The sequence below is a fragment of the Falco peregrinus genome, chromosome 18, assembly GCF_023634155.1.
Source record: "Falco peregrinus isolate bFalPer1 chromosome 18, bFalPer1.pri, whole genome shotgun sequence".
In the NCBI taxonomy this organism is placed as follows: Eukaryota; Metazoa; Chordata; class Aves; order Falconiformes; family Falconidae; genus Falco; species Falco peregrinus.
The window spans coordinates 2575590-2595168 of record NC_073738.1 but is presented as its reverse complement, the minus strand read 5'-3'; the positions used below and the strand labels follow the sequence as shown (position 1 = coordinate 2595168).

General features: G+C 56.5%; 3 protein-coding genes across 5 annotated transcripts; all 3 read right to left on the bottom strand.

Moving 5' to 3' along the window:
* Nucleotides 1–1681: 1681 nt before the first annotated feature.
* CSF3 (colony stimulating factor 3) lies at nt 1682–4428 on the bottom strand. The gene is made up of 5 exons (XM_055789672.1): nt 4096–4428; nt 3545–3714; nt 3055–3162; nt 2756–2902; nt 1682–2612 (listed from the first exon to the last, which is right to left on the bottom strand). Exons 1-5 carry the CDS (start codon nt 4370–4372, stop codon nt 2442–2444), a joined length of 873 nt encoding a protein of 290 aa, XP_055645647.1. The 5' UTR covers nt 4373–4428; the 3' UTR covers nt 1682–2441.
* A 2219-nt stretch (nt 4429–6647) lies between these two features.
* On the bottom strand, nt 6648–11225 carry PSMD3 (proteasome 26S subunit, non-ATPase 3). Of its 2 annotated transcripts, XM_055789669.1 has the most exons (12): nt 11004–11222; nt 10165–10355; nt 9664–9801; nt 9300–9436; nt 8999–9189; nt 8701–8804; nt 8479–8593; nt 8115–8234; nt 7922–8025; nt 7461–7616; nt 7294–7344; nt 6648–7173 (listed from the first exon to the last, which is right to left on the bottom strand). In XM_055789669.1, the coding sequence occupies exons 1-12, from the start codon at nt 11167–11169 to the stop codon at nt 7096–7098; spliced, it is 1551 nt and encodes a 516-aa protein (XP_055645644.1). In that variant the 5' UTR covers nt 11170–11222; the 3' UTR covers nt 6648–7095. The 2 variants fall into 2 exon arrangements, with proteins under 2 accessions (XP_055645644.1, XP_055645645.1); XM_055789670.1 differs by lacking the exons at nt 6648–7173; nt 7294–7344; nt 7461–7616 and adding an exon at nt 7623–7701 and having other exon boundaries at nt 11004–11225.
* Nucleotides 11226–12025: 800 nt separating this feature from the next.
* GSDMA (gasdermin A) lies at nt 12026–18907 on the bottom strand. Of its 2 annotated transcripts, none has more exons than XM_013295418.3 (10): nt 18767–18907; nt 17659–17921; nt 17287–17497; nt 16577–16742; nt 16370–16463; nt 15529–15567; nt 15097–15251; nt 14519–14669; nt 13381–13454; nt 12026–12824 (listed from the first exon to the last, which is right to left on the bottom strand). In XM_013295418.3, exons 2-10 carry the CDS (start codon nt 17870–17872, stop codon nt 12600–12602), a joined length of 1329 nt encoding a protein of 442 aa, XP_013150872.1. In that variant the 5' UTR covers nt 17873–17921; nt 18767–18907; the 3' UTR covers nt 12026–12599. The 2 variants fall into 2 exon arrangements, with proteins under 2 accessions (XP_013150872.1, XP_013150873.1); XM_013295419.3 differs by having other exon boundaries at nt 17659–17894.
* Nucleotides 18908–19579: the final 672 nt, after the last annotated feature.

Genomic DNA, 19579 nt, shown 5'->3' with positions numbered 1-19579 from the left:
TGACGGTCGGTCCTTGGCCGTCGCACGCCTGAGCATCCTCCCCCTTCCCGCTGCCTCCTGCCAGCGCGAGCGCGGGAGCCGCATGTACCAGGGTGGGACGCAGGGTGGAGGGCACCATGGGGGGCTGCGGGTGATGCTGCTTTGGATTTGGCGCTGAGCTGGCACCAACCAGCCTGGGCACCTCTCCCCTGCGCCGGTGGCGGTGCCTGCTCGCCCAGGGGCGGCTCTTTACCGTTAGCTCGGAGCAAAGAGCAGGACCAGGCGCTCTTGGCCTTCCCAGCTCTGTCAATATTTGCCAGCAGCAGCCCTGTGCTTCACCTTCCAGGAAAGGGCTGGAGCGGGAGAAGGCGTTTCCAGTAAGTGCCGGGCGAGGAAGGAGCAATGGCTCTCGCCGCTCGCTCTCCTGGTAGCCTCCGCAGGCACCACGTGCCGCCGAACAACCGGCTTCCCCGTGCCGGGATAACAGCGATGGTCCGGGATGGGGCGGTGGGCGGCAGCGGGGCTCTGGCCTCGTGCCTACCTCTTCCCAGGGTGGGGAATCTGGGGAAGACGGGAACAGGGACCCCCTGGCACCCATGGGAGCTTGGCTCTGCCTGCACCGTGGCCGGGCTGAGGGGCCAGGGGGATGCCCGTGGTCAAGGGACATGAGCACAGGACCACCAGTGAGGGGAAGTGGGGCTGGGGCAAGCCTGGCAGCGCAGGGACAGCTTGTGGTGGCCGAACACCCACGGGGGGTGGGGGGACAGGCCGTGGGCCAGCTGGGGCTGGCTGTGGGGGCTTGCTGGGGCAGGGGGCGATGCCCAGGTCTGCTAGCTTCACTGGGGTACGTCTGTCCGTCCACCTTGCCCTTCCTGCTGCTGGAAGTCCCATCCCAGCGGTGGCAGCTCTGGGAGGGCTCCAGGCGCGTCGCTGGGCAGGTTCCCGGTGCAGCAGGAGAGGGAGGGCTGAGCCCACCCGCTGCCCCCAGCCCAGGGCCCGCGGGGAGGGCATGGCACTCGGCTCTGCTCCGCCGCCACGGAGCCCTGAGCACTCATTCTGCCTGTGATCCCCGCACGGTACTGGGGCGCCAGCGCGGGCTGAGCCCCCCCACACCAGTGGGTCCCGGTGCACTACCAGTGCCAGGGCTGCTGCCCTCGGCTCGGTGCTGCTGGTGTGGGCAGGCTCGGGTGCTTTCTAGGAATCGGCTCTTGCCAAAGCGGTGCTGCGGGTGCAGGAGGAAGCTGCCGCCCCCGGGCAGCTGCACCCAGCTGCCTGTGGGTGCTCCCAAGCCCTCGGGAAGCTTGTGCTGCCTTGTAGGGGCAGGAGGGCCGGGGGTGCTGGTTTCCACCAGGGCTGGGCACTGCTGAGCTGATGCCAGCAGCCACGGACCAGCCCGGAATGAGCCTCTTCCCCTGCGCCCCATCGCTCCATCCCCATGTCCCCATGCCCTGGCCACCCAGCATCCCACCCCCGACAGGCAGGAGACAGCAGGAAAGGCAAACAGCCTGGACTCTGGAGCAAAAATAGAGTTTATTTCCATTTTTATCACATATAAAAATATAGCATGTGTTCCTCTGGGCCTCCCTCAGCTGCAGCAATAAATACAGTACAAAACACACTGCTGGAGGGCTGTGAAATTTCCAGTACACAGATACGGCTCTGGGGACTGGTGGCAGCTACTGGTGCAGCCTCCAGTCTGGTGGTTGCACCAGGCTCAGGGTGGGCAGGATTGTGTCCCACTGAGCCCTGCCCACTGCAGCAGCACAGAGCTGCTCCCCCAGGCCAGGAGATGGGTGCAAATAAGTTAAACTGCAAATAAATACGCTGAGTTTAGCAGGGCAGGGGGATGGGTGCTGGCAGAGCAGGGATACAGCCCCCAAAGGTGTCGGGGCTCCCCTGGAAAAGCCTCATCCTGGGAGGCTGCTGCATCCCTATGGCACCTCCGTCCCCCCCCCTCTCTCCCTCTTACCTAACGGCTAATAAATATTAATTAATGTCACTATGCCTAATAGAAATAACACCTCTCAGATTTGTCCCTGCAGGCTGCAGCCCGGGCAGGGAGATGCTGCTCTGAAGCATCTTCATCCACGGATGAAGGCGGTTTCCCCTTGGCCAGGTGGGATGCTGCAGGCAGTACCCGCAGCACCCTGGGCAAGCCATGGGGAAACCGAGGCACGCACGGTGCCCACGGCAGCTGCGGGGGCTCAGCTCAGCTCCCGAACCTCATAGCAGAGATATACGCTTTTGTTTAAATATTAAACAAGGGTGATGCTGCGCACAGATACCTGTGCACGGATGCCATCGCAGGGCCAGCCAACCTGCTCGGAGGCCGACGGATGGGGGAGCGTCCCCAGCAGATAAATATTAAATAGCGATAAATATTAAATAAGCAAAAAAGCCGGGGGCTCCCGGGGAAGGTTGCTCAGGCTGGGACATAAATAAATAGGGTGCAGGGCTGGGCATCAGAGGCGGGCGAGGTGCCGCAGCGCTCGGTACGCCGTCTCCAGGAACCGCTGGAAGTTGGCCAGGATGAAGAAGCCGCCGACCTGGTGGTGGAAGCGGGAGGAGAAGGCGGGGAGGGGACCCCGGTCCTCCGAGGGGAACGTCACCGTGGCCAGGCCCAGGTCCTCCATCTGCAGCCGGGCAGAGGCATCGGCATCAGCTCCGCAGCCAGGAGGACACAGAGCCCCGTGTCCCTGCCGTGCCGTCCCTGTCCCCCCAGCCCCTGGGCCCCCTCCCCATCTCCTCAGGACCCCCACATGCCCCCTCCCCTCACCTGCTGCTGGATGTTGGAGGAGAGGTTGGCAGCGTCCAGCTGCAGGGTCTCCACCAGGCCGGCGTGGCCGGGCAGCAGCTCCAGGACGCTGGTGAGGGAGCCGTGGTAGGCGCGGAGCCCGTCGCGGATCTGGCTGAAGCAGGCCTCCTGCGGGTGGGCGCAGCGCCGTCAGGGGGGCTCAGCACCACCTGGCCACCGCAGCCCACGCCACACCGGGCTTCAGGCTGCCCCGGGCAGCGGCGAAGCTGGTGGGGCTGAGCCCGGCCAGCTCATGGCACGGGTGGGCTGCCCCGACTTACTGCCTGGAAGGTGCGGCTGTGGCACTGCTCCAGCGGTGCCTGCGCGATGCCCAGGTCCTGCCGCACCAGCAGCAGCTCTTCCTCCTTGCACAGCTGGAAGGTGTCGCACTGCAGCCAAGGGGGACCGGGTCAGGGCAGCTGGAGGACCGGAGGACCCCACCGCCCCCCCACTACCGATCTCGGGGGTGCGGGACACCCCCCCGCCCCCAGCCCAGCCAGGAGGAGGGAGGGGATGGGGTAGACCTGCCACCCGGTGAGAGGTGGATGGGACAAGAGCAAACAGCAGCTGGTGTGTGCCCAGGGATGTCCCCACGCATCCCAGTGGGGCTGTGCACGGCCGCAGCCCCCATGGGTGCCCCCAGACCCCAGGGCCAAGCCGTGCGGATGCTGCTGGCTGCTGGCCCCGTGGTGCCGATAAGGTCAGGGAGGAAGGTCACCTTATCAGTGACCCTACAGCGCCTACAGCCACTGTCCCCTGCCCAGGACTCACCACCAGCCGCTGCAGCGCGGCCACGTCCCCCTTGATCTTGCGGGTGAACTCCAGGTTCTTGTGCAGGAAGAGCTGGAAGTCCTGGTCCCCCGAGAGCTCGGCCAGCGGCGCCCCGTGCAGCGCGCGCCACGGCGCCCACAGCAGCGCGCCCAGCAGCAGCACCAGCACGCCTGCAGGGACACCGGCTCAGCACCCACCCTGGGTTCGCTTGGCTCAGCGCCCACCCTGGGGACACCCCCGTTCCCAACCCAGTGCCGGGGTCTGTGCTCAGCAACCCCCCCGGGAATGGTGGCACCAACGCAGCCTGGGGAAGGGGCAGAGACCCCCTGACAGTGGGAGAGGGACTGCATGCTCCCTGTGTCACACCACCCCACGGTGCCAGGGCCATGGGGCAGTGGGGTCTGGGTGTGCAGGTACAGCAGGTGCAGCAGGTGCTGGGGTGCGGTGGGTGCTACTGGTAGAGTGGGGTTGATGGGGGCAGTGGGGGCAGTGAGGGCAGTGGGGGCAGTGGGTGCTGTGGAGGCAGCGGGTGCAGGGCTGCGGGTACTCACGGGTGAGGGAGCAGCACATGGTGCCCAGCTCGGTGTCTTCTCCTCTCTGCAAGCGCGGCCCAGCCCGGCACAGCTCGCTCCTGCCCCAGCTCTGCGCGGCCTCATCGATTAGGGCATTTATAGCGGGTTCCGGGGATTCACCCTGATGTGGCAACAGTGAGGATTGCCTCATGGCCTTAATCACCAACATGCAAATCCTGGGAGCTGGGTGCTCCCAGCCTGCCCACATCTCGCTCTCGGTGGGGCTTTCCCGGTGGGCAGCGATGCCCCTCGGCATTGCGGTGGGTGCCCAGCAGAGTGCGGGCACCGGGGCAGGTGCTGGGTGCCGGGATGGTGCCGGCGGTGGCCTGGTGACTCATTAACCTGCTGGGCTCCTGCCTGGCCAGCTGGGTTGGCTGCTGCCCAGTGCTGCAGGGTCACTCACATGTGACAGGGTGAGGGGATGGTGGCTTTTCACAGACGGGGTGTGTGTCCCCCCCTCCCCCCCTTGGGATCATCGCCATCCCCAGCCCATGTGGGCAACTCCCCTGAGCCCCTCACCCTGGCGTCAGGGCGGGTACTGGCAGTGTGACATTCACCGTGGTGGGACCAGCTAGAGTTGGCCAAGGTGAGACCCCATCTAGGCACATGCCCAGGACCCAGCTCAGCACCCTAGGGCCAAATCTTGCCTTGCTGGGTGCCACGGGGCCGTGCTGTGCTCAGTGTCCCCATGTGCAGCAGCCAGCACTTGGCCACATGGGGGGCTCAGCCCCCCTGCCCCCAGCCAGGGGCCATTCCCCCCCCCTGCCCCCAGCCAGGGGCCATTCCCCCCTGCCCCTTCAGGGAAGCAGCTGCCAGGGCAGCCCCAGGAATGGGGCTGGCTGCTCCCTGCCCCTCCGCAGCCCTGCCGTGCTGACGTGGGAATTTTGGCTTGTGCCGGTTCCCGCAAGTGCTTCCAGGATTATCTGCTGGGCCGGTGCCGGCTGGGCTGGCTCCTGCCTGGCACGAGCTGGCCGGGGCACCGGAGGCACCTGCTCGACCCACAGCCCTATGACCTGGAGGGTGGGGGTGGGGGTCTGGGCAGGGTGACCCCAGGGCAGCAGTGAGCCAGGGGGTCTCACTGCACCACTGACCCCCAGCCTAGGTCCCATCACTGCCCTCACTGCAAGCTGTGGGGACAGGGGTGGGGACAGGGACCCCCATCCTCGAGCAGGGTACAGCCCATGGGGTACAGCCTGGGGGGCTGCTGCCACCTCCAGCTGGGGGAAGGAACCCCCCATCAACTGCTGCCGATCTGTGAGCACCACCCAGAGCCTTGCCTGACACGAGGCAGTTAACTCTGAAACCTAACGATGACTTCCCTTCCCAGGCCCTGGCAGCACTGAGTGTTCTGCCCTCAGGCTGCACGAAAGGACCTTGGCAGCAGAGCCTCCTCATGGGTTTTCTTGGGAGAAATCACCCCCCCGGCTCTGCCTGTGCCCTCCCCGGGGCTGGGGGAAGCCAGGGGCCTTCCAGAGCAGGCGGTCCCTGAAGGGGCTGAGAATGGTGTGCCCGAGCCCCTGCGGGGGCATCCTGTTGCCCAGAGCTCAGCTGCCATCTCAGCACATCGGTGCTCTCAGGAATTGGGGTTGGGAGGATGTGAATCAGCGCTTGGTGGGGCCCAAAGCCCCCCATCAGCTTTCTAAGAAAGGAAGTGGTGGCAGGACCCGAAACCCCGTGGGTGTTGTGGCATGGGTGGCAGAGCTGGCCCAGCACACCCACGCCAGGCAGGAGCTGCCTGTCCTGGCCCTGGGGACTGTCCTGGGTGCCCGTCCGCTGTGCTTCTGCCTCGTGGCCACCCGTCCCCTCCGTGGGGCCTGAGCCCCCCAGTCCCTTCCTGGGGTTTGCCAGCAAGTGAGCGCTTATGGGGTGTCTCTGCCTCCCAGTGCCGGATCTGGACCCCCTGGTGCTGGCTGGGCTCTCGCCTTCCCTGTTCCGCGCTGGAGCAGGGACTGGCTGCATCCATCGCCCTTGGGCAGCCCCGCACTTGACCCTCAGCCCCTGGCCGCCAGCCCGGCCTGGGCATGCTGGGAGATTCCCAGATTTCCCCAGAGAAGGAGCCCAGCTGGTCCCAGATGCTGGTGGGACCCACCCAGCGTGGCTGCACGTTGCCATTCCCTATCACTCTCCGGGGCTGGTGTCTGGGGGGCTGGGGGGTACAAGGAGGGCCCAGTCTGACACCTCCCCCCCCCAACTTTTCCCAGCAGGGTGTGGGGCTCAGCCCTTTCCCCCCATGCACCTGGTGCCAATCCTGGTAATCCCTGCTCTGGCCTTTGTCTGCAGCTGCAGAATAAAGTGGATTTTGGGAAACGGGATCCCATGGGCTGGAGGAGATGGAGTCTGCGCTGCTCCCTGCCCAGCCTCACTGCTGCCACCAAGCCCCGGGTGCCCCTGGCTCAGCTCTGGGGTGTCACCTCCAGCCCCTGGCAGGGCCTGGGCCAAGAGCTGGCCCCAGCCCGGAGGGGGGAAACAGGTAACAAACCCCCCGATGCGCTCCCAAGTCACAACAAACCCAGGGCAGGAGCAGGCCAGGCTGGTGTTTTTCCAACTTTTATTTGAAAAGTCTTATTTGAAGTTTAACAAAGTTTGACCCCATTATTGTAGGGAGAGCTGGGGGCACTTGCAGCCCCTGTGGAGCAGTGTGCTCCTGTCCCCCGCCTGCCCTGGCCCTGCTTCTCCAGGAGCTCCCAGTTCATGGGCTCGGCTGCACCGCTGCTGGGCTCAGCGATGACCGGGACCACAAGCAACCTTAAAAGAATGTTTGTTTATTGGGGAAGGGGGTTCTTGCCGTGGCTGGAGGGGGGACGGGAGAGCAGGACATGTGGCTGCAGGCCCAGGGAACCCCTGTGTCTCCCTCCCACAGTACAGACATGCAGGTATTTATAAAAGAAAGGCAGATGGGGGGGACTGGGGTTGTGTGGAGCTCCGCTCAGACAGCATCTTCCCTAGGGACAAATGAAAAAATACAGCCAGGCCAGAGGGTCATGGAAAACCATCATCATCATCCTCTGCCATCTCCTTTGCGAACTCCAGGTCCTGCTGCTCGCGCTCCCGGCGCTCCTGGAAGGTAAAGGTGGAGGTTGGTGGCAGCTGAGGGACAGAAGCCACATCCAGCCCGTGGCCTCAGTGGCTGCAGTGCCAGTGGCTTCTGGCAGCTGGCTGCGGAGACCCAGATCTCACCTCTGCAGATTCCAAGTCCTTGTTGTAAGATTTGGGTGGGAACCTCATGGCCTGTAAAACAGAAGGGAGAGGGAGAAGCTCTGAGCTGAGAAACGCCTCAACTCTGCCCAGCTGTCCCCTTCAGCCGGGCCCTGCCAGCCCCTTGGCCGGGGACCCACCACGCTCACCTTGACAGACATGTTGTGGATGTCAAGGCAGAAAGAGATGCGCTGGTGAAATGCCAGCTGGGGCTCCCGGGTGGAGTAGATGTCGATCATTTCCTTTGACTGGACGTAGCCCTTCTCGTGATTAATGCTGGCCTCGATCACGCCATCCCGAATGGCCTGCAAGCCGGAGGGCACGCGGTCAGGGCACCCGCTGTCTCCGAGGGCTGAGGCAGCAGTTTAGAGTGAAGGGAGGAGCTGGCTGCTGTGACAGGAGCGGTGGGCTCAGGACACAGCACGCAGAGAGGGGACACGGTGCCCTGAGCGTCCCCCAGCATCCCCTGGAGGGGTCTCAACCTAAAACCAGTGACCACCCCAGGAAGGGAGCGCTGCAGGGACAGGGCAGAGGCAGCGAGGCCAGTGGTGAGAACCAGGGGCTGTGGGCAGCCCAGGACCCAGAGGGACGGGGTTTCCCATGCAGCTACCTTGGCGACAATGAACTCTGCATCCTCCGGACTGTCCAGCTGCAGTTTCTGGGCAATATCGGCCAGGGAGATGCGGGAATAGGAGAGGCTGATCATCCGGACACCTGCGCGGGAGGAACGAGAGTGGAGCCCCCCAGGCCAGGCAGCCCAGTATGTGACAGGGTCCCTGAACACCACAGCAGCGGCCTCCTACCCGTCTTGATGACGTTGTGCCTCAGACGAATGATCAGGGTGTAGGTGCCATCGGCTTGGAACTTGTCCCCAAACTGATCGAGGACTTGGTTGAACTTGGCCAAGTTCCCGGTCCTGACGGCTGGAGGAGAGATTGTGTTAACTGGGGAAGGAGCGAGGGGTGGGGCGCGGTGGGGAACGCGAGCCAGGGGGACTCCCAGGTCTGTCATCCCCTCCTCTCAGGAGCTGCCTCCTCCTCCCCCAGTGCAGTCTGCAGCTAAGGCCCATCGAGGGGAAAGAAACTCCCCCTGCCAGGGCTTCCCACTCCCTCAAAGCACGGGACATGGTGGCGAGGACGGAGCGTGGGCAGGAGCAGCCCATCGTACCCTGAGTCAGGAGGAAGTAGGGCATGAGCGAGCGCTTGAGGGAGGGTTGTCTGAACTGGAGCCTGTCCGGGATCTCCCCGAGCAGCAGCTCCACCACGATGAGCAGCTTGTGCACCTTGAGCAGAAAGAGACAGTGAGTCCCCACGGGGCCCCCAACCCCGCAGCAGCTTCCCTGTGGACCCAGGAGGTACCAAACCCCACAAGTTTCCTGTTCCTGCTCACCGTCTGCTTGAAACCGACGGCCGTGTGCTGCGGCGCCTTCCGCAGGGCGTTCGTCATGGTCCTCCGCGCCTCCGAGTACTCCAGCTGGATGGCCTTGATGCGCCCTGCGGTCACACAGGGCAGAAGACAGTGGGAAAATTCCCTGAGTGAATCCAGCTGGACCCACCCGGACAGGGCTTCAAATTCTGCCTGGAAGCCTCATCTCCAGCTGCTCCAAAGGGTTTTCTGGGGAACCAGAGCCCTTGATTTTGGGTGCAGCCCAAGCTGCCAACGCTGTGCAGGACCCTCTGTGTCTCACCTGTGTAATAGAGGTACCGAGCCCACTCGTTGTTGTTGGCCTGCTCAGGAAACACGGACTTGGAGACGAGCTTTTCTGCTTGGTCATAGAGGTTGTAGTGGAGATAGTTCCTCAGCAGCAGATTCAGGAGGGTGGCCTGACCATCAGCGTCATGGCGCAGCGTGGCCGTCCGTAGCCGGGCGTGCAGGAAGCTACAGGAAAAAGAGCAAATGTGTCAGGGAGGAGGAAAAAGAAACAGCCCCGCTCCCCAGAGCACATGGGACCAAGCTCAGGGAGAGCCTGCACGCAGGATCTGCCCTACCTCCTGACCACATCGAGTTTATTCAGGAATTCATAGATTCGGGAGTGGTAGTAATAACATTTTGCCACCACTAGATCAAGGGCCCGGCGGTTTTGGGAACTGATCTTCTGCATCAGGTCGTCGGACACTTTCTGAGCCTGCAGGAGGGGAACGGAGGTCAGAGCAGAGGAACTGCTGCCCAGGAAGAGCAGAGACCGCCAGGGCTGTGGGACTGAGCCCGGGGGTTGCCTCCAAACACAGCTGAAACAAAGGGGAAAGTGTGGAGCCGCAGACAGACAGGTCCCTGAGGCTCTCCAGACCCTGCCTAGCACAGAAGCACCACACGGAAAGCTCAGCTTCCAAGCCAGAAGCCCAGGAATCTCACCTCCGGGTATCGCTTGCTGTTCATCAGGTAGATGACGAGGAGCAGCTGGAGGTAGGTCTCCACTTCTGGCAAGAGAGGGGCTGAGGCTGCCTTGCCCGTCCGCGGGCGAAACTGCAGCTCGGCTTCTGTGTCCATGGACTGAGGGAGACAGACGAGCTGAAGCCCTGTCCTGCCAGCACCACTACCACCCGCCCAGCGCTGTGCACACCTCTGCCTGCAGCGAGGCCTGTCCCCAGCCGGGTGACAGCTGTGCTTGAAGTGTGACAAGAGAGCCAGCCCAGGCTGCTGGCACTACAGCCCCATCCCTGCCAAGAGCTGCAGTGGCCCATCTCATCTCACACGCATTCCCAAGCAGCTGGGCTGCGTGTCCCGAGGGTCCCCAGGCCCTTGGCTGTTCCTGGTGCCCTCCTGCCCTGCACAGCGGGGCTCTGGAGGCTCCTCGGTGCGCGAAAGGTGTCCCCTCCATAGCTGGTCACCTCTCCCCATCCCCTGCTGCCGTACCTCCTCCAGGAAGCTGAGGAGGAAGTCCCGCATGGTACTGTTGGAAGTGAAGAAGCCATTGATGGCTTTATGAAGCACGTTGGAGTTGAGTCGGCGGGAGGTAGAGGGCAGAGCCCGCAAGGCACGCAGGACATAGCGTGGCTCCTTCCCCGACACGGCTTTCTCCAGCTGCTTCACGTGCTCTTTGATATCTGTGGAAGCACAAGCAACACTATGTCAGCACGTGTCTCCCAGAGGCCTCTGCCAAAGGATGCACCGGAGCGAAGCCGGTGCTGGGATCTCTCCCATCCTGCTGCTGTTGGGTCTCTCTGTCCGCTCATGGTGCCGGGGCCGTGTGGCCTCAGTGTCCCAGGGGACCTGACCCGGCCCCATGACTGTCCCTGCTCGGAGCAGGGGGCTGAGAAGATCCCCCGCAGAGATCCCTTCCCTTTCGCTCCTGCTATGGGCTCCAGCCCTGCGGGGTCCCCCCACAGCCCCTCTGCAGCTCCCCCTGCCCTCCCCCGCCCCCAACAGCCCACCCTCCCAGGGGGTCCCCCACAACATACCTCACAGCCACCCCTCTCCCCCAATGACCTCCCCTTCCCCTCCTCCAACACCCTTCCCAGCACCTCTCCCCACATGCACCCCCCACCCCCCCTCCACGGGCGCTCCTGCGCTACCCCCTCCCCTGCCCCCCCGGGCTCTTCACAGCCCCCCCATTCCCCACCTCCTACAGGGATCCCTCACGGAGGCTCCCCCGCCCTGGCCCTGACCCCTTTCCTCCTCCACCACCCCCCAGACAACATCCCACACCACAGATCCCCGCCACAGGGACCCCTCTCCAGAGCCCCCCCCCTCACCCTCCAACGTGACAGCGTCAAGCTCCCGCTGCGGCTGCCGCTCCCCGGCCGTTTCGGCCGCCGCTGCCTCCTCCTGCATCTCCACGTCGGGGGGGGCGGGCGGCGGCCCGTCGGGGGGGCCCTTGGCCTTGTCGCCGCGGCGGCGGGACGCGCCCTCCTGCTTCATGGCCGGGCACGCCGGGCCGGCCGTGACACTGCAACAACCGCGGGGCACGCCGGGAGTCGCCAGGCCCGACCAGCCGCACCGCCCTAGCGCCGCCAGGCCCGCGAGGCCGAGCGCCGAGCGCGACACCGTTCGGCTCCTTCCGCTTACGCCCTCTCGGTTCTTTCCGGCAAGCGCTCGGGTATTTCCGCCACACTCTCGGGTGTTTCCGGCGGACGCTCGGGGATTTCTGCCCGCCGCTTGGTTGTTCCCGCCAGTCTCGCGGCGCATGCGCGGGCGCTGCTGGCCTGCCGCGCTGAGGTGAGGTGCGAGGCCTGGCGGAGCGGCAGCCGTGAGGGCCCCGGGCTCTTCTCATGGCTGGTGCAAAGCACAGCCAGGCTCCCTGCCTCGGCGTGCTGTCAGCGACCACCCAGGCACCCAGTGCTGCCCCTTGCTAAGGGCGCCCCCCCCCCTTTCCCCCAGGAGCCTAGAGGTTCCCTCCCTCCACCCCCTTTCCCCCAGGAGCCTTGAGGGCTCCCCCCCTCCCCCCCCTACTTTCCCCCAGGAGCCTTGAGGGACCCCCCCCCTCCCCCCCCCTACTTTCCCCCAGGAGCCTTGAGGGACCCCCCCCTCCCCCCCCCTACTTTCCCCCAGGAGCCTTGAGGGACCCCCCCCTCCTCCCCCTACTTTCCCCCAGGAGCCTTGAGGGACCCCCCCCCCCCCCCCCCTACTTTCCCCCAGGAGCCTTGAGGGGCCCCCCTCCCCCCCCCCCCTTTCCCCCAGGAGCCTGAGGGGAGCTGGGCCTCCAGGCAGGCAGCCCCACTGGGTGACTGAAAACACCTGCAGACTTACAAAAACTGCTTTTAAGAATGTCCAGTCGTTCAGTAAGAAGTTGTTCTCTTTATTTATGAAGTAGTAATCAAAGTATTTGTAGTATTGTTCTGAAATACTGTAATTTATTGCTTGCTGGGGTGCGTAATTCTGTGATAGAGGTGCTGTTTTATCAGGTCTGCATCGTTAAAATGTTCTCAGATCCTATGGCTTTCTAACATTTCCTGGCTTATTGAATCACAAAGGAACCACAAGTGTGACCAGGATAAGTACATTATTGCTGACATGTTCCTTTACATGTTATTGATAGCATGAGCAGCTGTGTGCTACCGTTTTCTAGGAAAAGCAGGATCGCATAAGGTGCAACTACCAGGCTTGTTTGGGCTAGTGTATTTTTTCAGTTGGCACTCCCCATTCATATGCGGGGAAAGAAAAAGCGGTTTTGGCTTCTATAAGTTTTCTTGCCTTAAGTCTTTTTGCATCCGTTTCAAAGCAGCATTAGTGAGTACCTTGCCTGTGTAGGGATGAAATTTGGAAAGAGCAACTGGCTTGCAGTAACAGGCTCTCAAATGCATTGTTAAGTGTTACCTTTAAATCATCCCTAATGGGGGGACACATGTAACCTAATTTGAGTTACTCAGAACACTGAGGATGTACAGAGACACATACAGGGCTGCTGTGGCCGAGAAGGCTTCTTCCATACAGACAGCAGATCCATCTTTCTGGAATTTCACTCCACTCATCTCAAGCATTGCAATGGTTATTTTTTGTACCTTCTGTTGTGAGGAGGAGAGCAAGCTGTCATCCAGGTTGAGATGCACATTCCTGTGTTCCAAGATGATCCCAATCTTCATAGCAAGAACAACAAAAAAGCAGTATTGGTATTGTAGTACTCCCATTCTCACTTAATGACTCCACATAAGAAGTCATTAAGTAAATGATCTCTTTGACTTGTGCTTTACTATCTTACAGCTGCACTAAATAATCCACGTATGGGACTTTTCACCCTGTAAGATTATCATGCTCATGTATTCAGTTCCTAGTTTCTTGTGAATTAGTTATGTCCAAGAAATTGTGGTTTGTTTTTTTTTTAAAAACTGAAGCCAGAAAATTCTGATGGCTACCTCAAGAAAAATGAGAGTCATCTGTGTCCAGTTTAATGTCTGTTATCAGCAAAACATTTGTTAGAAGTCCTAGGTCTTCCTGTCTTGGGGTGTTTTCTCTTGAAGTGGGTATTTTGAGCCCTGCCAAGTCTGAAGCAATTATTCTTTCCTTTCTTCCTGGCATTACCTTAAGTGGGGATACTGCTATACCTATACCATCATTTAAATGTTGCTTTACTTAAAATAACATCCCCCCCCCCGCCCCTTCATTTTGAGCCCAATGTGATATATGATCTCTCACCAGCTTAAGCTGTTGGGACACAGCCTTCTCTTCCAAGGACTCCAGCAACAGCAGCAGCTGATCCTCTGTTAGCTCTGCAGAATGAAAAAAGGTTTGTACCAAAAACCCACCGCCAGTGTTTCAGAGACAACTGGTAAGATGTGAAGGGTGACCATCAGTTGTCTTGCAGGGCGTGCCTGTTGGGTCAAATGTTCTTCAGATGTTTTAAAATCAATTATTAGTGCAGCCTCTATGTGAGATGAATACAGCCGTTTCTCTGTAGAGGTGACTGTCACGTCGAGGGTAGAGACCAAGGGGGCTGAGGGCAAGTTCAAACTGTGTTCTGTGGCAGCCTTGGGATAAGAACCCTGGGATTGGCACTGCTCTTTCATGGAATGGTTTGGGTTGGAAGGGGCCTTAAAGATCATGTAGTTCTAACCCCCTGCCATGGGCAGGGACACCTGCCGCTAGACCTGGTTGCTCTGAGCCCTGTCCAACCTGGCCCTGAACGCTTCCAAGGATGGGGCATCCACAGCTCCTCTGGGCAACCTGTGCCAGTGCCTCACCACCTTCATAGTGAAGAATTTCTAATATCTAATCTAAATGTACCCTCCTCCAGTTTAAAGCCATTCCCCCTTGTGCTATTGCTACACGCCCTTGTACAAAGTCCCTCTCCAGCTTTCCTGTCGGCCCCTTTAGGTACTGGAAGGCTGCTCTGAGGTCTCCCTGGAGCCTCCTCTTCTCCGGGCTGAACAACCCAGCTCTCTCAGCCTGTCCTCATAGGAGAGGGGCTCCAGTTCTTTCTGTAAGGTAACCTTGCCATCTTTACCCACATCTTCATTCTGATTTCAAGCCCTCTTGTCAAGGATCCCCTTGTGGATACTGATCCTGGACTAAGAGGTATTTCAGTGTCACACTTCTGGCAGTCACTGCTCTGTGACTCTCCAGCTGTTGCTGAACAGCAGCTGCTGCAGACAGGTCTACTCTCAGCACACACCACCTTCATTCCCGTAGTCCAAGAAATTGTTTTAGGTAAGTGCTGTGCAGGTCTCTCACACACTGTCAGTTTTCTATATTTTGCTAGCCTTGTTGGCAGGGATGCTTTTAACCTCTTCTGGTGCTGATAGTTTTCTCCATTAAAATGGCCAGAAAGCCTTACCATCTAAAGCGTCAAGAGTGTAGGTGATTGCTCCTGCCAGCTTAAGGAGAAGATGTCTTGAAGAATATTGTAAGCTGCTGAACAGGTCTTTTAAGTCTGGGCTTTCTGTTTTCAGCTCACAATTACGAGTTTCATCAAGAACTTCGTCCATCTAGAGGGATAAGAAAAAGAAACGTCAGGGTTTCCGAGAAGAGGCTGCTGATAGTCCCTTGCAGTCTAACTGCAGAAGCATATGAACAGTCCTGTAGTGTGTGTCTCCCCTCCCTAAGCTATTGATGAGGCTGGAGTTGAGGCTTTAGCCATTCGCGCTGGCCCTGGTTAAAGACAGAATATGAAGCTTAAATGGTTTGATACCTTCAGGTAAATCTGCGAGGCTATATTCAGGATATATTTTGGCAGTTGGCTCTGTCCTGAGTACCTTTTTTCTGTGTATGGTGATGGAGACCAGACGGATGTGCTGAGTGAACGATTTTTGGATTGATAGTTGTGGCACAGGAGGGAAGATGTCTGGGACAAGAGGTGTGATCATGGAAATCTCTGTATCTATAGATCCTGGTGGTAAGAAGAACTCTACTTACTTTATGGTTCAGCTCTTCAAAGAGGTTCCTGTCTCTCATCACAGCTTTGATGGCTTTTAAAAATGTGACTGACAGATCAGAAGACAACTGAGAGAGAATTTGACAATTCTCTTTAATTTCTCCTTCCAATGCTCCTAATTTTCCTCCTGAGAAACCTGAAAACCAGAAAGAGTCTGAATATGTCACTTCCACACTAGGCAATCCCACAAGAAGTTCACTGGCACCCCTAAATTTAGAATTTGAAATATTTCTGTGAATATTTTTTTTTTAAGCAATATGCAATTTTGAGTCAAACAGTTGTCATGTCTCAGGTAGTAGGCAGTACTCTACCACAGCAAAACCATTGCATTTGGTGGCTTGTGTTTATCCTGAGAGATTCCGTCTTACCCAAAGGGGATAAAAGTAGTGGAGGTAGTAAAAACCATTGCTTACCATCACATATATACTGTCTATCTTCGAAATACCGAAGATCTGCAACAGGATAAAAAGGGCATTGCTAATTTAGAAAAATACTTAAAGCTGGATAGGTTTGTTTTTTTTTTTTACCAGGGTGGTTGTTTTAGATACTGGTATCCCAGGTCCGAAGTCTCATGTGCTACTCTTAGGTCAGACTGGGTTTGCACCCTTCTGCAGGGTGTCTGTCTTCTGCCAGTTCATTTAAACTCGTTATTCCTACACCTTGTTCCCAACTGTCATGTGCCTTATGTTAAGGCCTGTGTTGTCCAGTGTGTTAAAATATAAGTAAGTTAAAATGGCAGCTTATAGTCAACAAGATCCATGCAGGTGTGGGAAGCACAGAGCATAGGGAGAGAAAGCTACATGCAATTTCAAAAATCCTGCAGTAGGTTTTGTGGATCTTGGACCTTTCTTTCTCTACATATCCAGCATAAGTGCCTTTGATGCCACCCTTCCCACTGAAGGGTCAGCCATCCTGGCTTCTCCCTGACTTTTCTGAGTGGGAAAAGAAAATAAACTGCTCTTTATGCCCTTTTTCAACAGGAGCTCTGCAGTTCCTGAAACTTAGAGCTGAGACTTTCAGTATCCCCCTTTCACTTCCTCATCACACCCCTGCCAAAACTGCATCTCTTTCCCAAGTTGCTCTTATGTACTGTGTATGGCCTTTTCCTGGGTGATTTGTCACTCATACTGCATTAATGTCCTTCCAAGTGAGTTAAGAATGGCTGTGAGACTGAACGGTATTTCAGAAAATGTTTTTCCCTCTTCTGCCTTGTTTCCTGCATGGAGTCATTGGTAGTTTCTTGAAGTTACTTACACCATGATTTGTCTGTAATGTCCAGCTGGATTGCCTTGAAGGCCAGAGTGCAGCCCTTGGGTATAGTTAGGCTTTGTTTTTTGTCTCTGGTGCCCTGCTCAATGAAAAAAACATCAATAAACCAACCAAAAACCCCCTGTTACTGGGTCGGGATGGCACACAGGTGTTTGGGAAGGACTGATTCCCGAGCCTGAAGAGAAATCAAACCTTTGCATGAAACTTGGCATACAACTGGGCAATCAAGCACCCCTCTGCTGTGGTGGATTCCTCGTAGCAGGCCTCCTCTGAGGTTTCTATTGTTTCATGAACCACGTATAAACGTTCGCGTGTTTTCTGTAGTTGTTGAATGAAGGGGTGATCCATGTTAATTTTTCTAAAAGAGAAAAAGGATGCAATATCCTGGTGGCTTTTCTGTGAGTTATGACAAAAGTCCTGTAGCCTGCTCAGAGTTGAAAGCCTTATGCATGCATCTGCTCTCATGTTGCATGAGTATGTGTAAATAGCACAATGTCAGGGGGTTTTGGGGGGAAAAAGGTGGCAGAAAACGGGCTGCAGTTCTTGCTGTCCTCAGGGCATTCCCTTTCTAATGCCTGAGGGGAACTGGTGCAGTGAGGCTGCAGCCTGGCAGGTCATACAGGTGATCTGTCCTGATCTATATGCTCCTCTCCAGGTACAAACCATGGGAAAAGACTCTGTGTTGAGGTCTTCCCGCTTCCTGAATTACACGCAAATCTGTAAGCATTACAAAGCTGTGTAAGGAATCTTTCTCGCTTCTCTTTCTTGCCCTCCAGTTAGGGAGAATGTATGCTCTTGGGTCTTAATCTTGGGGTTTGGCTGTTGAAAACCCACTGTGTAGCTTGGCTGTGGGGTAGAGGAGGATGACTGGAAGGCGTGTTTTGCCTCTGTGTCTCCCTTACCTTTCTGTTGTCAGTGCCTCGAGTTTTGGTAGTGGTATGTGGTTCTTATCCAGCTTGATGGACCAGCCTTTGGACGAGGAGGCAGCTGCTTTCAGCTCTGTGCTTACAGAGTCAACACAAAGGCTTAGATTCCCGTCAACTCTGTCATTGGTGTGTGTTCTGACTGTAAATTGCCTTGATTCTTTATCACCTCCGCTGGGAAGGAGGGAGTCTGAAAGAATTCAATGTGTTAGCTTAAGCATGATTACACAGGCTCAGTGTTATAACTAGTGTACACAAGAAAGATGGAATGTGGTAGAGTTCAGCCACAAATGATCCAAATGTTTTGTCTATGGAAACTGCAAACTTAAGATTGATAAGTGTGGGCTTTACCTGTGCTGTTATTGTCTTCTCCAGGCAGCAGGAAGTCGGTAAGTCTGTGCCATGTCTGTTTGTAGGAGGGAGATCGGTGGAACATGGTTTTTTCTTTTTGTTTCACTAGACAGAGGGGTCTGAAATGTTCATGGTCGATGATGCTGTGAACTGGGATCAGTCCTCCGCTTGGTTCCACTTGATTTACTATGGTTTGGGTGACTTTTTTGAACATTCTGTTACAGCTGGCTGGATTCCTGAACCAAAGCAAAGTGTACTTGTGCCTTAAGGAAGAAGCAAGGGAAGGTAAGCAAAAATTACTTGAAAGGAAAGTAGGTTGTAACAAAATATGTTACTTCTAATAATTACTCCTCAAAATCAGTAATAACACATGAAAACCCACATGGACAGTATTATTTACAGGGAAGCATTTGGGGAGGTAGGAGTAGGAGCTGTGGCTTGCTAATGAGGTTTGTTTAGATTCGTCCCCCTTTGCTGATGAACTCCCAGTTGTGCAGTGATCTTCATCACTGGGGTTTGTTGCTTTTTTTTTTTTGTTGTTGCCTGTACCAGGACAGACCATCATAATTTTCATTACTAAACTAGACATTGCTTCTTAACCTAGGACCTATTGTGGTTCTAAATGCTTTAACCTTTAATTAATGCATTGCCCTGATGTAAGTTTAAAAAGAAGAAAGCTTTAGTGGTTTGCTGGTTTTTACTGCTTCATTGTTTTCCCTGTGCATCCTGTTGCCTGGCAGACGGAAATGGTTTAGCATTGTTTTGAACTAAGAGCATTAGAAAAATTATTTCATTGAAGCCTTACTACAAGGAAGTGAAAGTGCTGAGGGGTGAGCAGTGGGTTGGAGTGGAGGGGAATAAGAGACTTTGTTTTATGACAAATCTCTCCCAAAACAGTAAAAAATAAAATATCATCCCAGCACAGCTGCCTGGTGCTCTGTCTGTGTCCCTTGCGGAGGAGAGTTCTGTGTTTGAGAGGCAGAAATAAAATAACTTTTCATTTCCTGTTGCAGCTTTTAGTCCAGGGTTCATTTTGCTGCTTGCTTCAGTTAGTGTACGTAAGATATAGGAAACTTTGATCTACAAATGAAAGAAGTTCAGTACTTACAGAGAAGCGTGCTGGTCTTCCCACCTCTTCTGCACTGCACTTTATCAAATCTTGTTGGAGAAGAGAAGTTGATCCTCGTTTACAGTTCAGATGAGCAGAGGAGGGGGGGATATCTTCCCTCTCCCTAGTGAACCACAAGGGTCTGAGAAAAGAAACTTAGTCTGATTCTTCCAGAAAGCAGGAAGGCTGTTAGGTGACAAAGGATGGTGCGTTGTATGTGATGCACCTGGGGAGGTGCAGTAACCCCATGTGCTTAATGTGAGGTCATTTTAGTAGTACTTACAGGACTCATTCCCTTGGGAGACTTCCAAGAAAGAGAGAAAAACTAAACAGGAACACTTAACAGACACTTTGTTCCACCCCTCTTCCATACCAAAAGCTCTTAAAAAAAAAAAAAAAAAATTAAAAAATGTACTTGCCTGTTTGTGGAGCGAATAGCTTCTCGTCTGCTGCTGGTGGGCAAGCTGCGGAGCAGTGCACTGTGCCTCTCAAGTGATACGACCTCTTTAAAGCAGCAGGGTTGGGGAGATGTTCTTTCCCCGCCTTTCCGGACAAAGCTCCGGAAGTATTGCTGAATTAGGGTGTAGGAACTGCCTTGCTTGCATAATTCTTACTCTTAAAAAGTTCCAGCTGACCTGAGTCAGCCTGCTGTGATCTGTTACAGTAGTGGTGGATAGCTTGAACTTGTTCTGCAGATATATCATTCCTGTCAATTTGTTTATTTTCTGGTTTTTGTTTATCCCTCTGATCCATTGGGATGAGGAACAGTGTGTTCTGATTTAGGACTTCACTGGATCTGTCGGAGAACTAACT

Coding starts and splice junctions, on each gene's coding strand:
- PSMD3 (XM_055789669.1), bottom strand. CDS start 11,169: ATGAAGCAGGAGGGCGCGTCCCGCCGCCGCGGCGACAAGGCCAAGGGC. Junction 8,594..8,700: donor CCGTCGGTTTCAAGCAGACG/GTGAGCAGGAAC, acceptor TTTCTGCTCAAG/GTGCACAAGCTGCTCATCGT. Junction 8,235..8,478: donor CTACTTCCTCCTGACTCAGG/GTACGATGGGCT, acceptor TCTCTCCTCCAG/CCGTCAGGACCGGGAACTTG.
- CSF3 (XM_055789672.1), bottom strand. CDS start 4,372: ATGCCGAGGGGCATCGCTGCCCACCGGGAAAGCCCCACCGAGAGCGAG. Junction 3,715..4,095: donor CATGTGCTGCTCCCTCACCC/GTGAGTACCCGC, acceptor GTGTCCCTGCAG/GCGTGCTGGTGCTGCTGCTG. Junction 3,163..3,544: donor CCGCGCTGCAGCGGCTGGTG/GTGAGTCCTGGG, acceptor CCTTGGCTGCAG/TGCGACACCTTCCAGCTGTG.
- GSDMA (XM_013295418.3), bottom strand. CDS start 17,872: ATGTTCAAAAAAGTCACCCAAACCATAGTAAATCAAGTGGAACCAAGC. Junction 14,670..15,096: donor TTGAAGAGCTGAACCATAAA/GTAAGTAGAGTT, acceptor TTATCCCTCTAG/ATGGACGAAGTTCTTGATGA. Junction 12,825..13,380: donor TGTCCCAACAGCTTAAGCTG/GTGAGAGATCAT, acceptor CTTGCTATGAAG/ATTGGGATCATCTTGGAACA.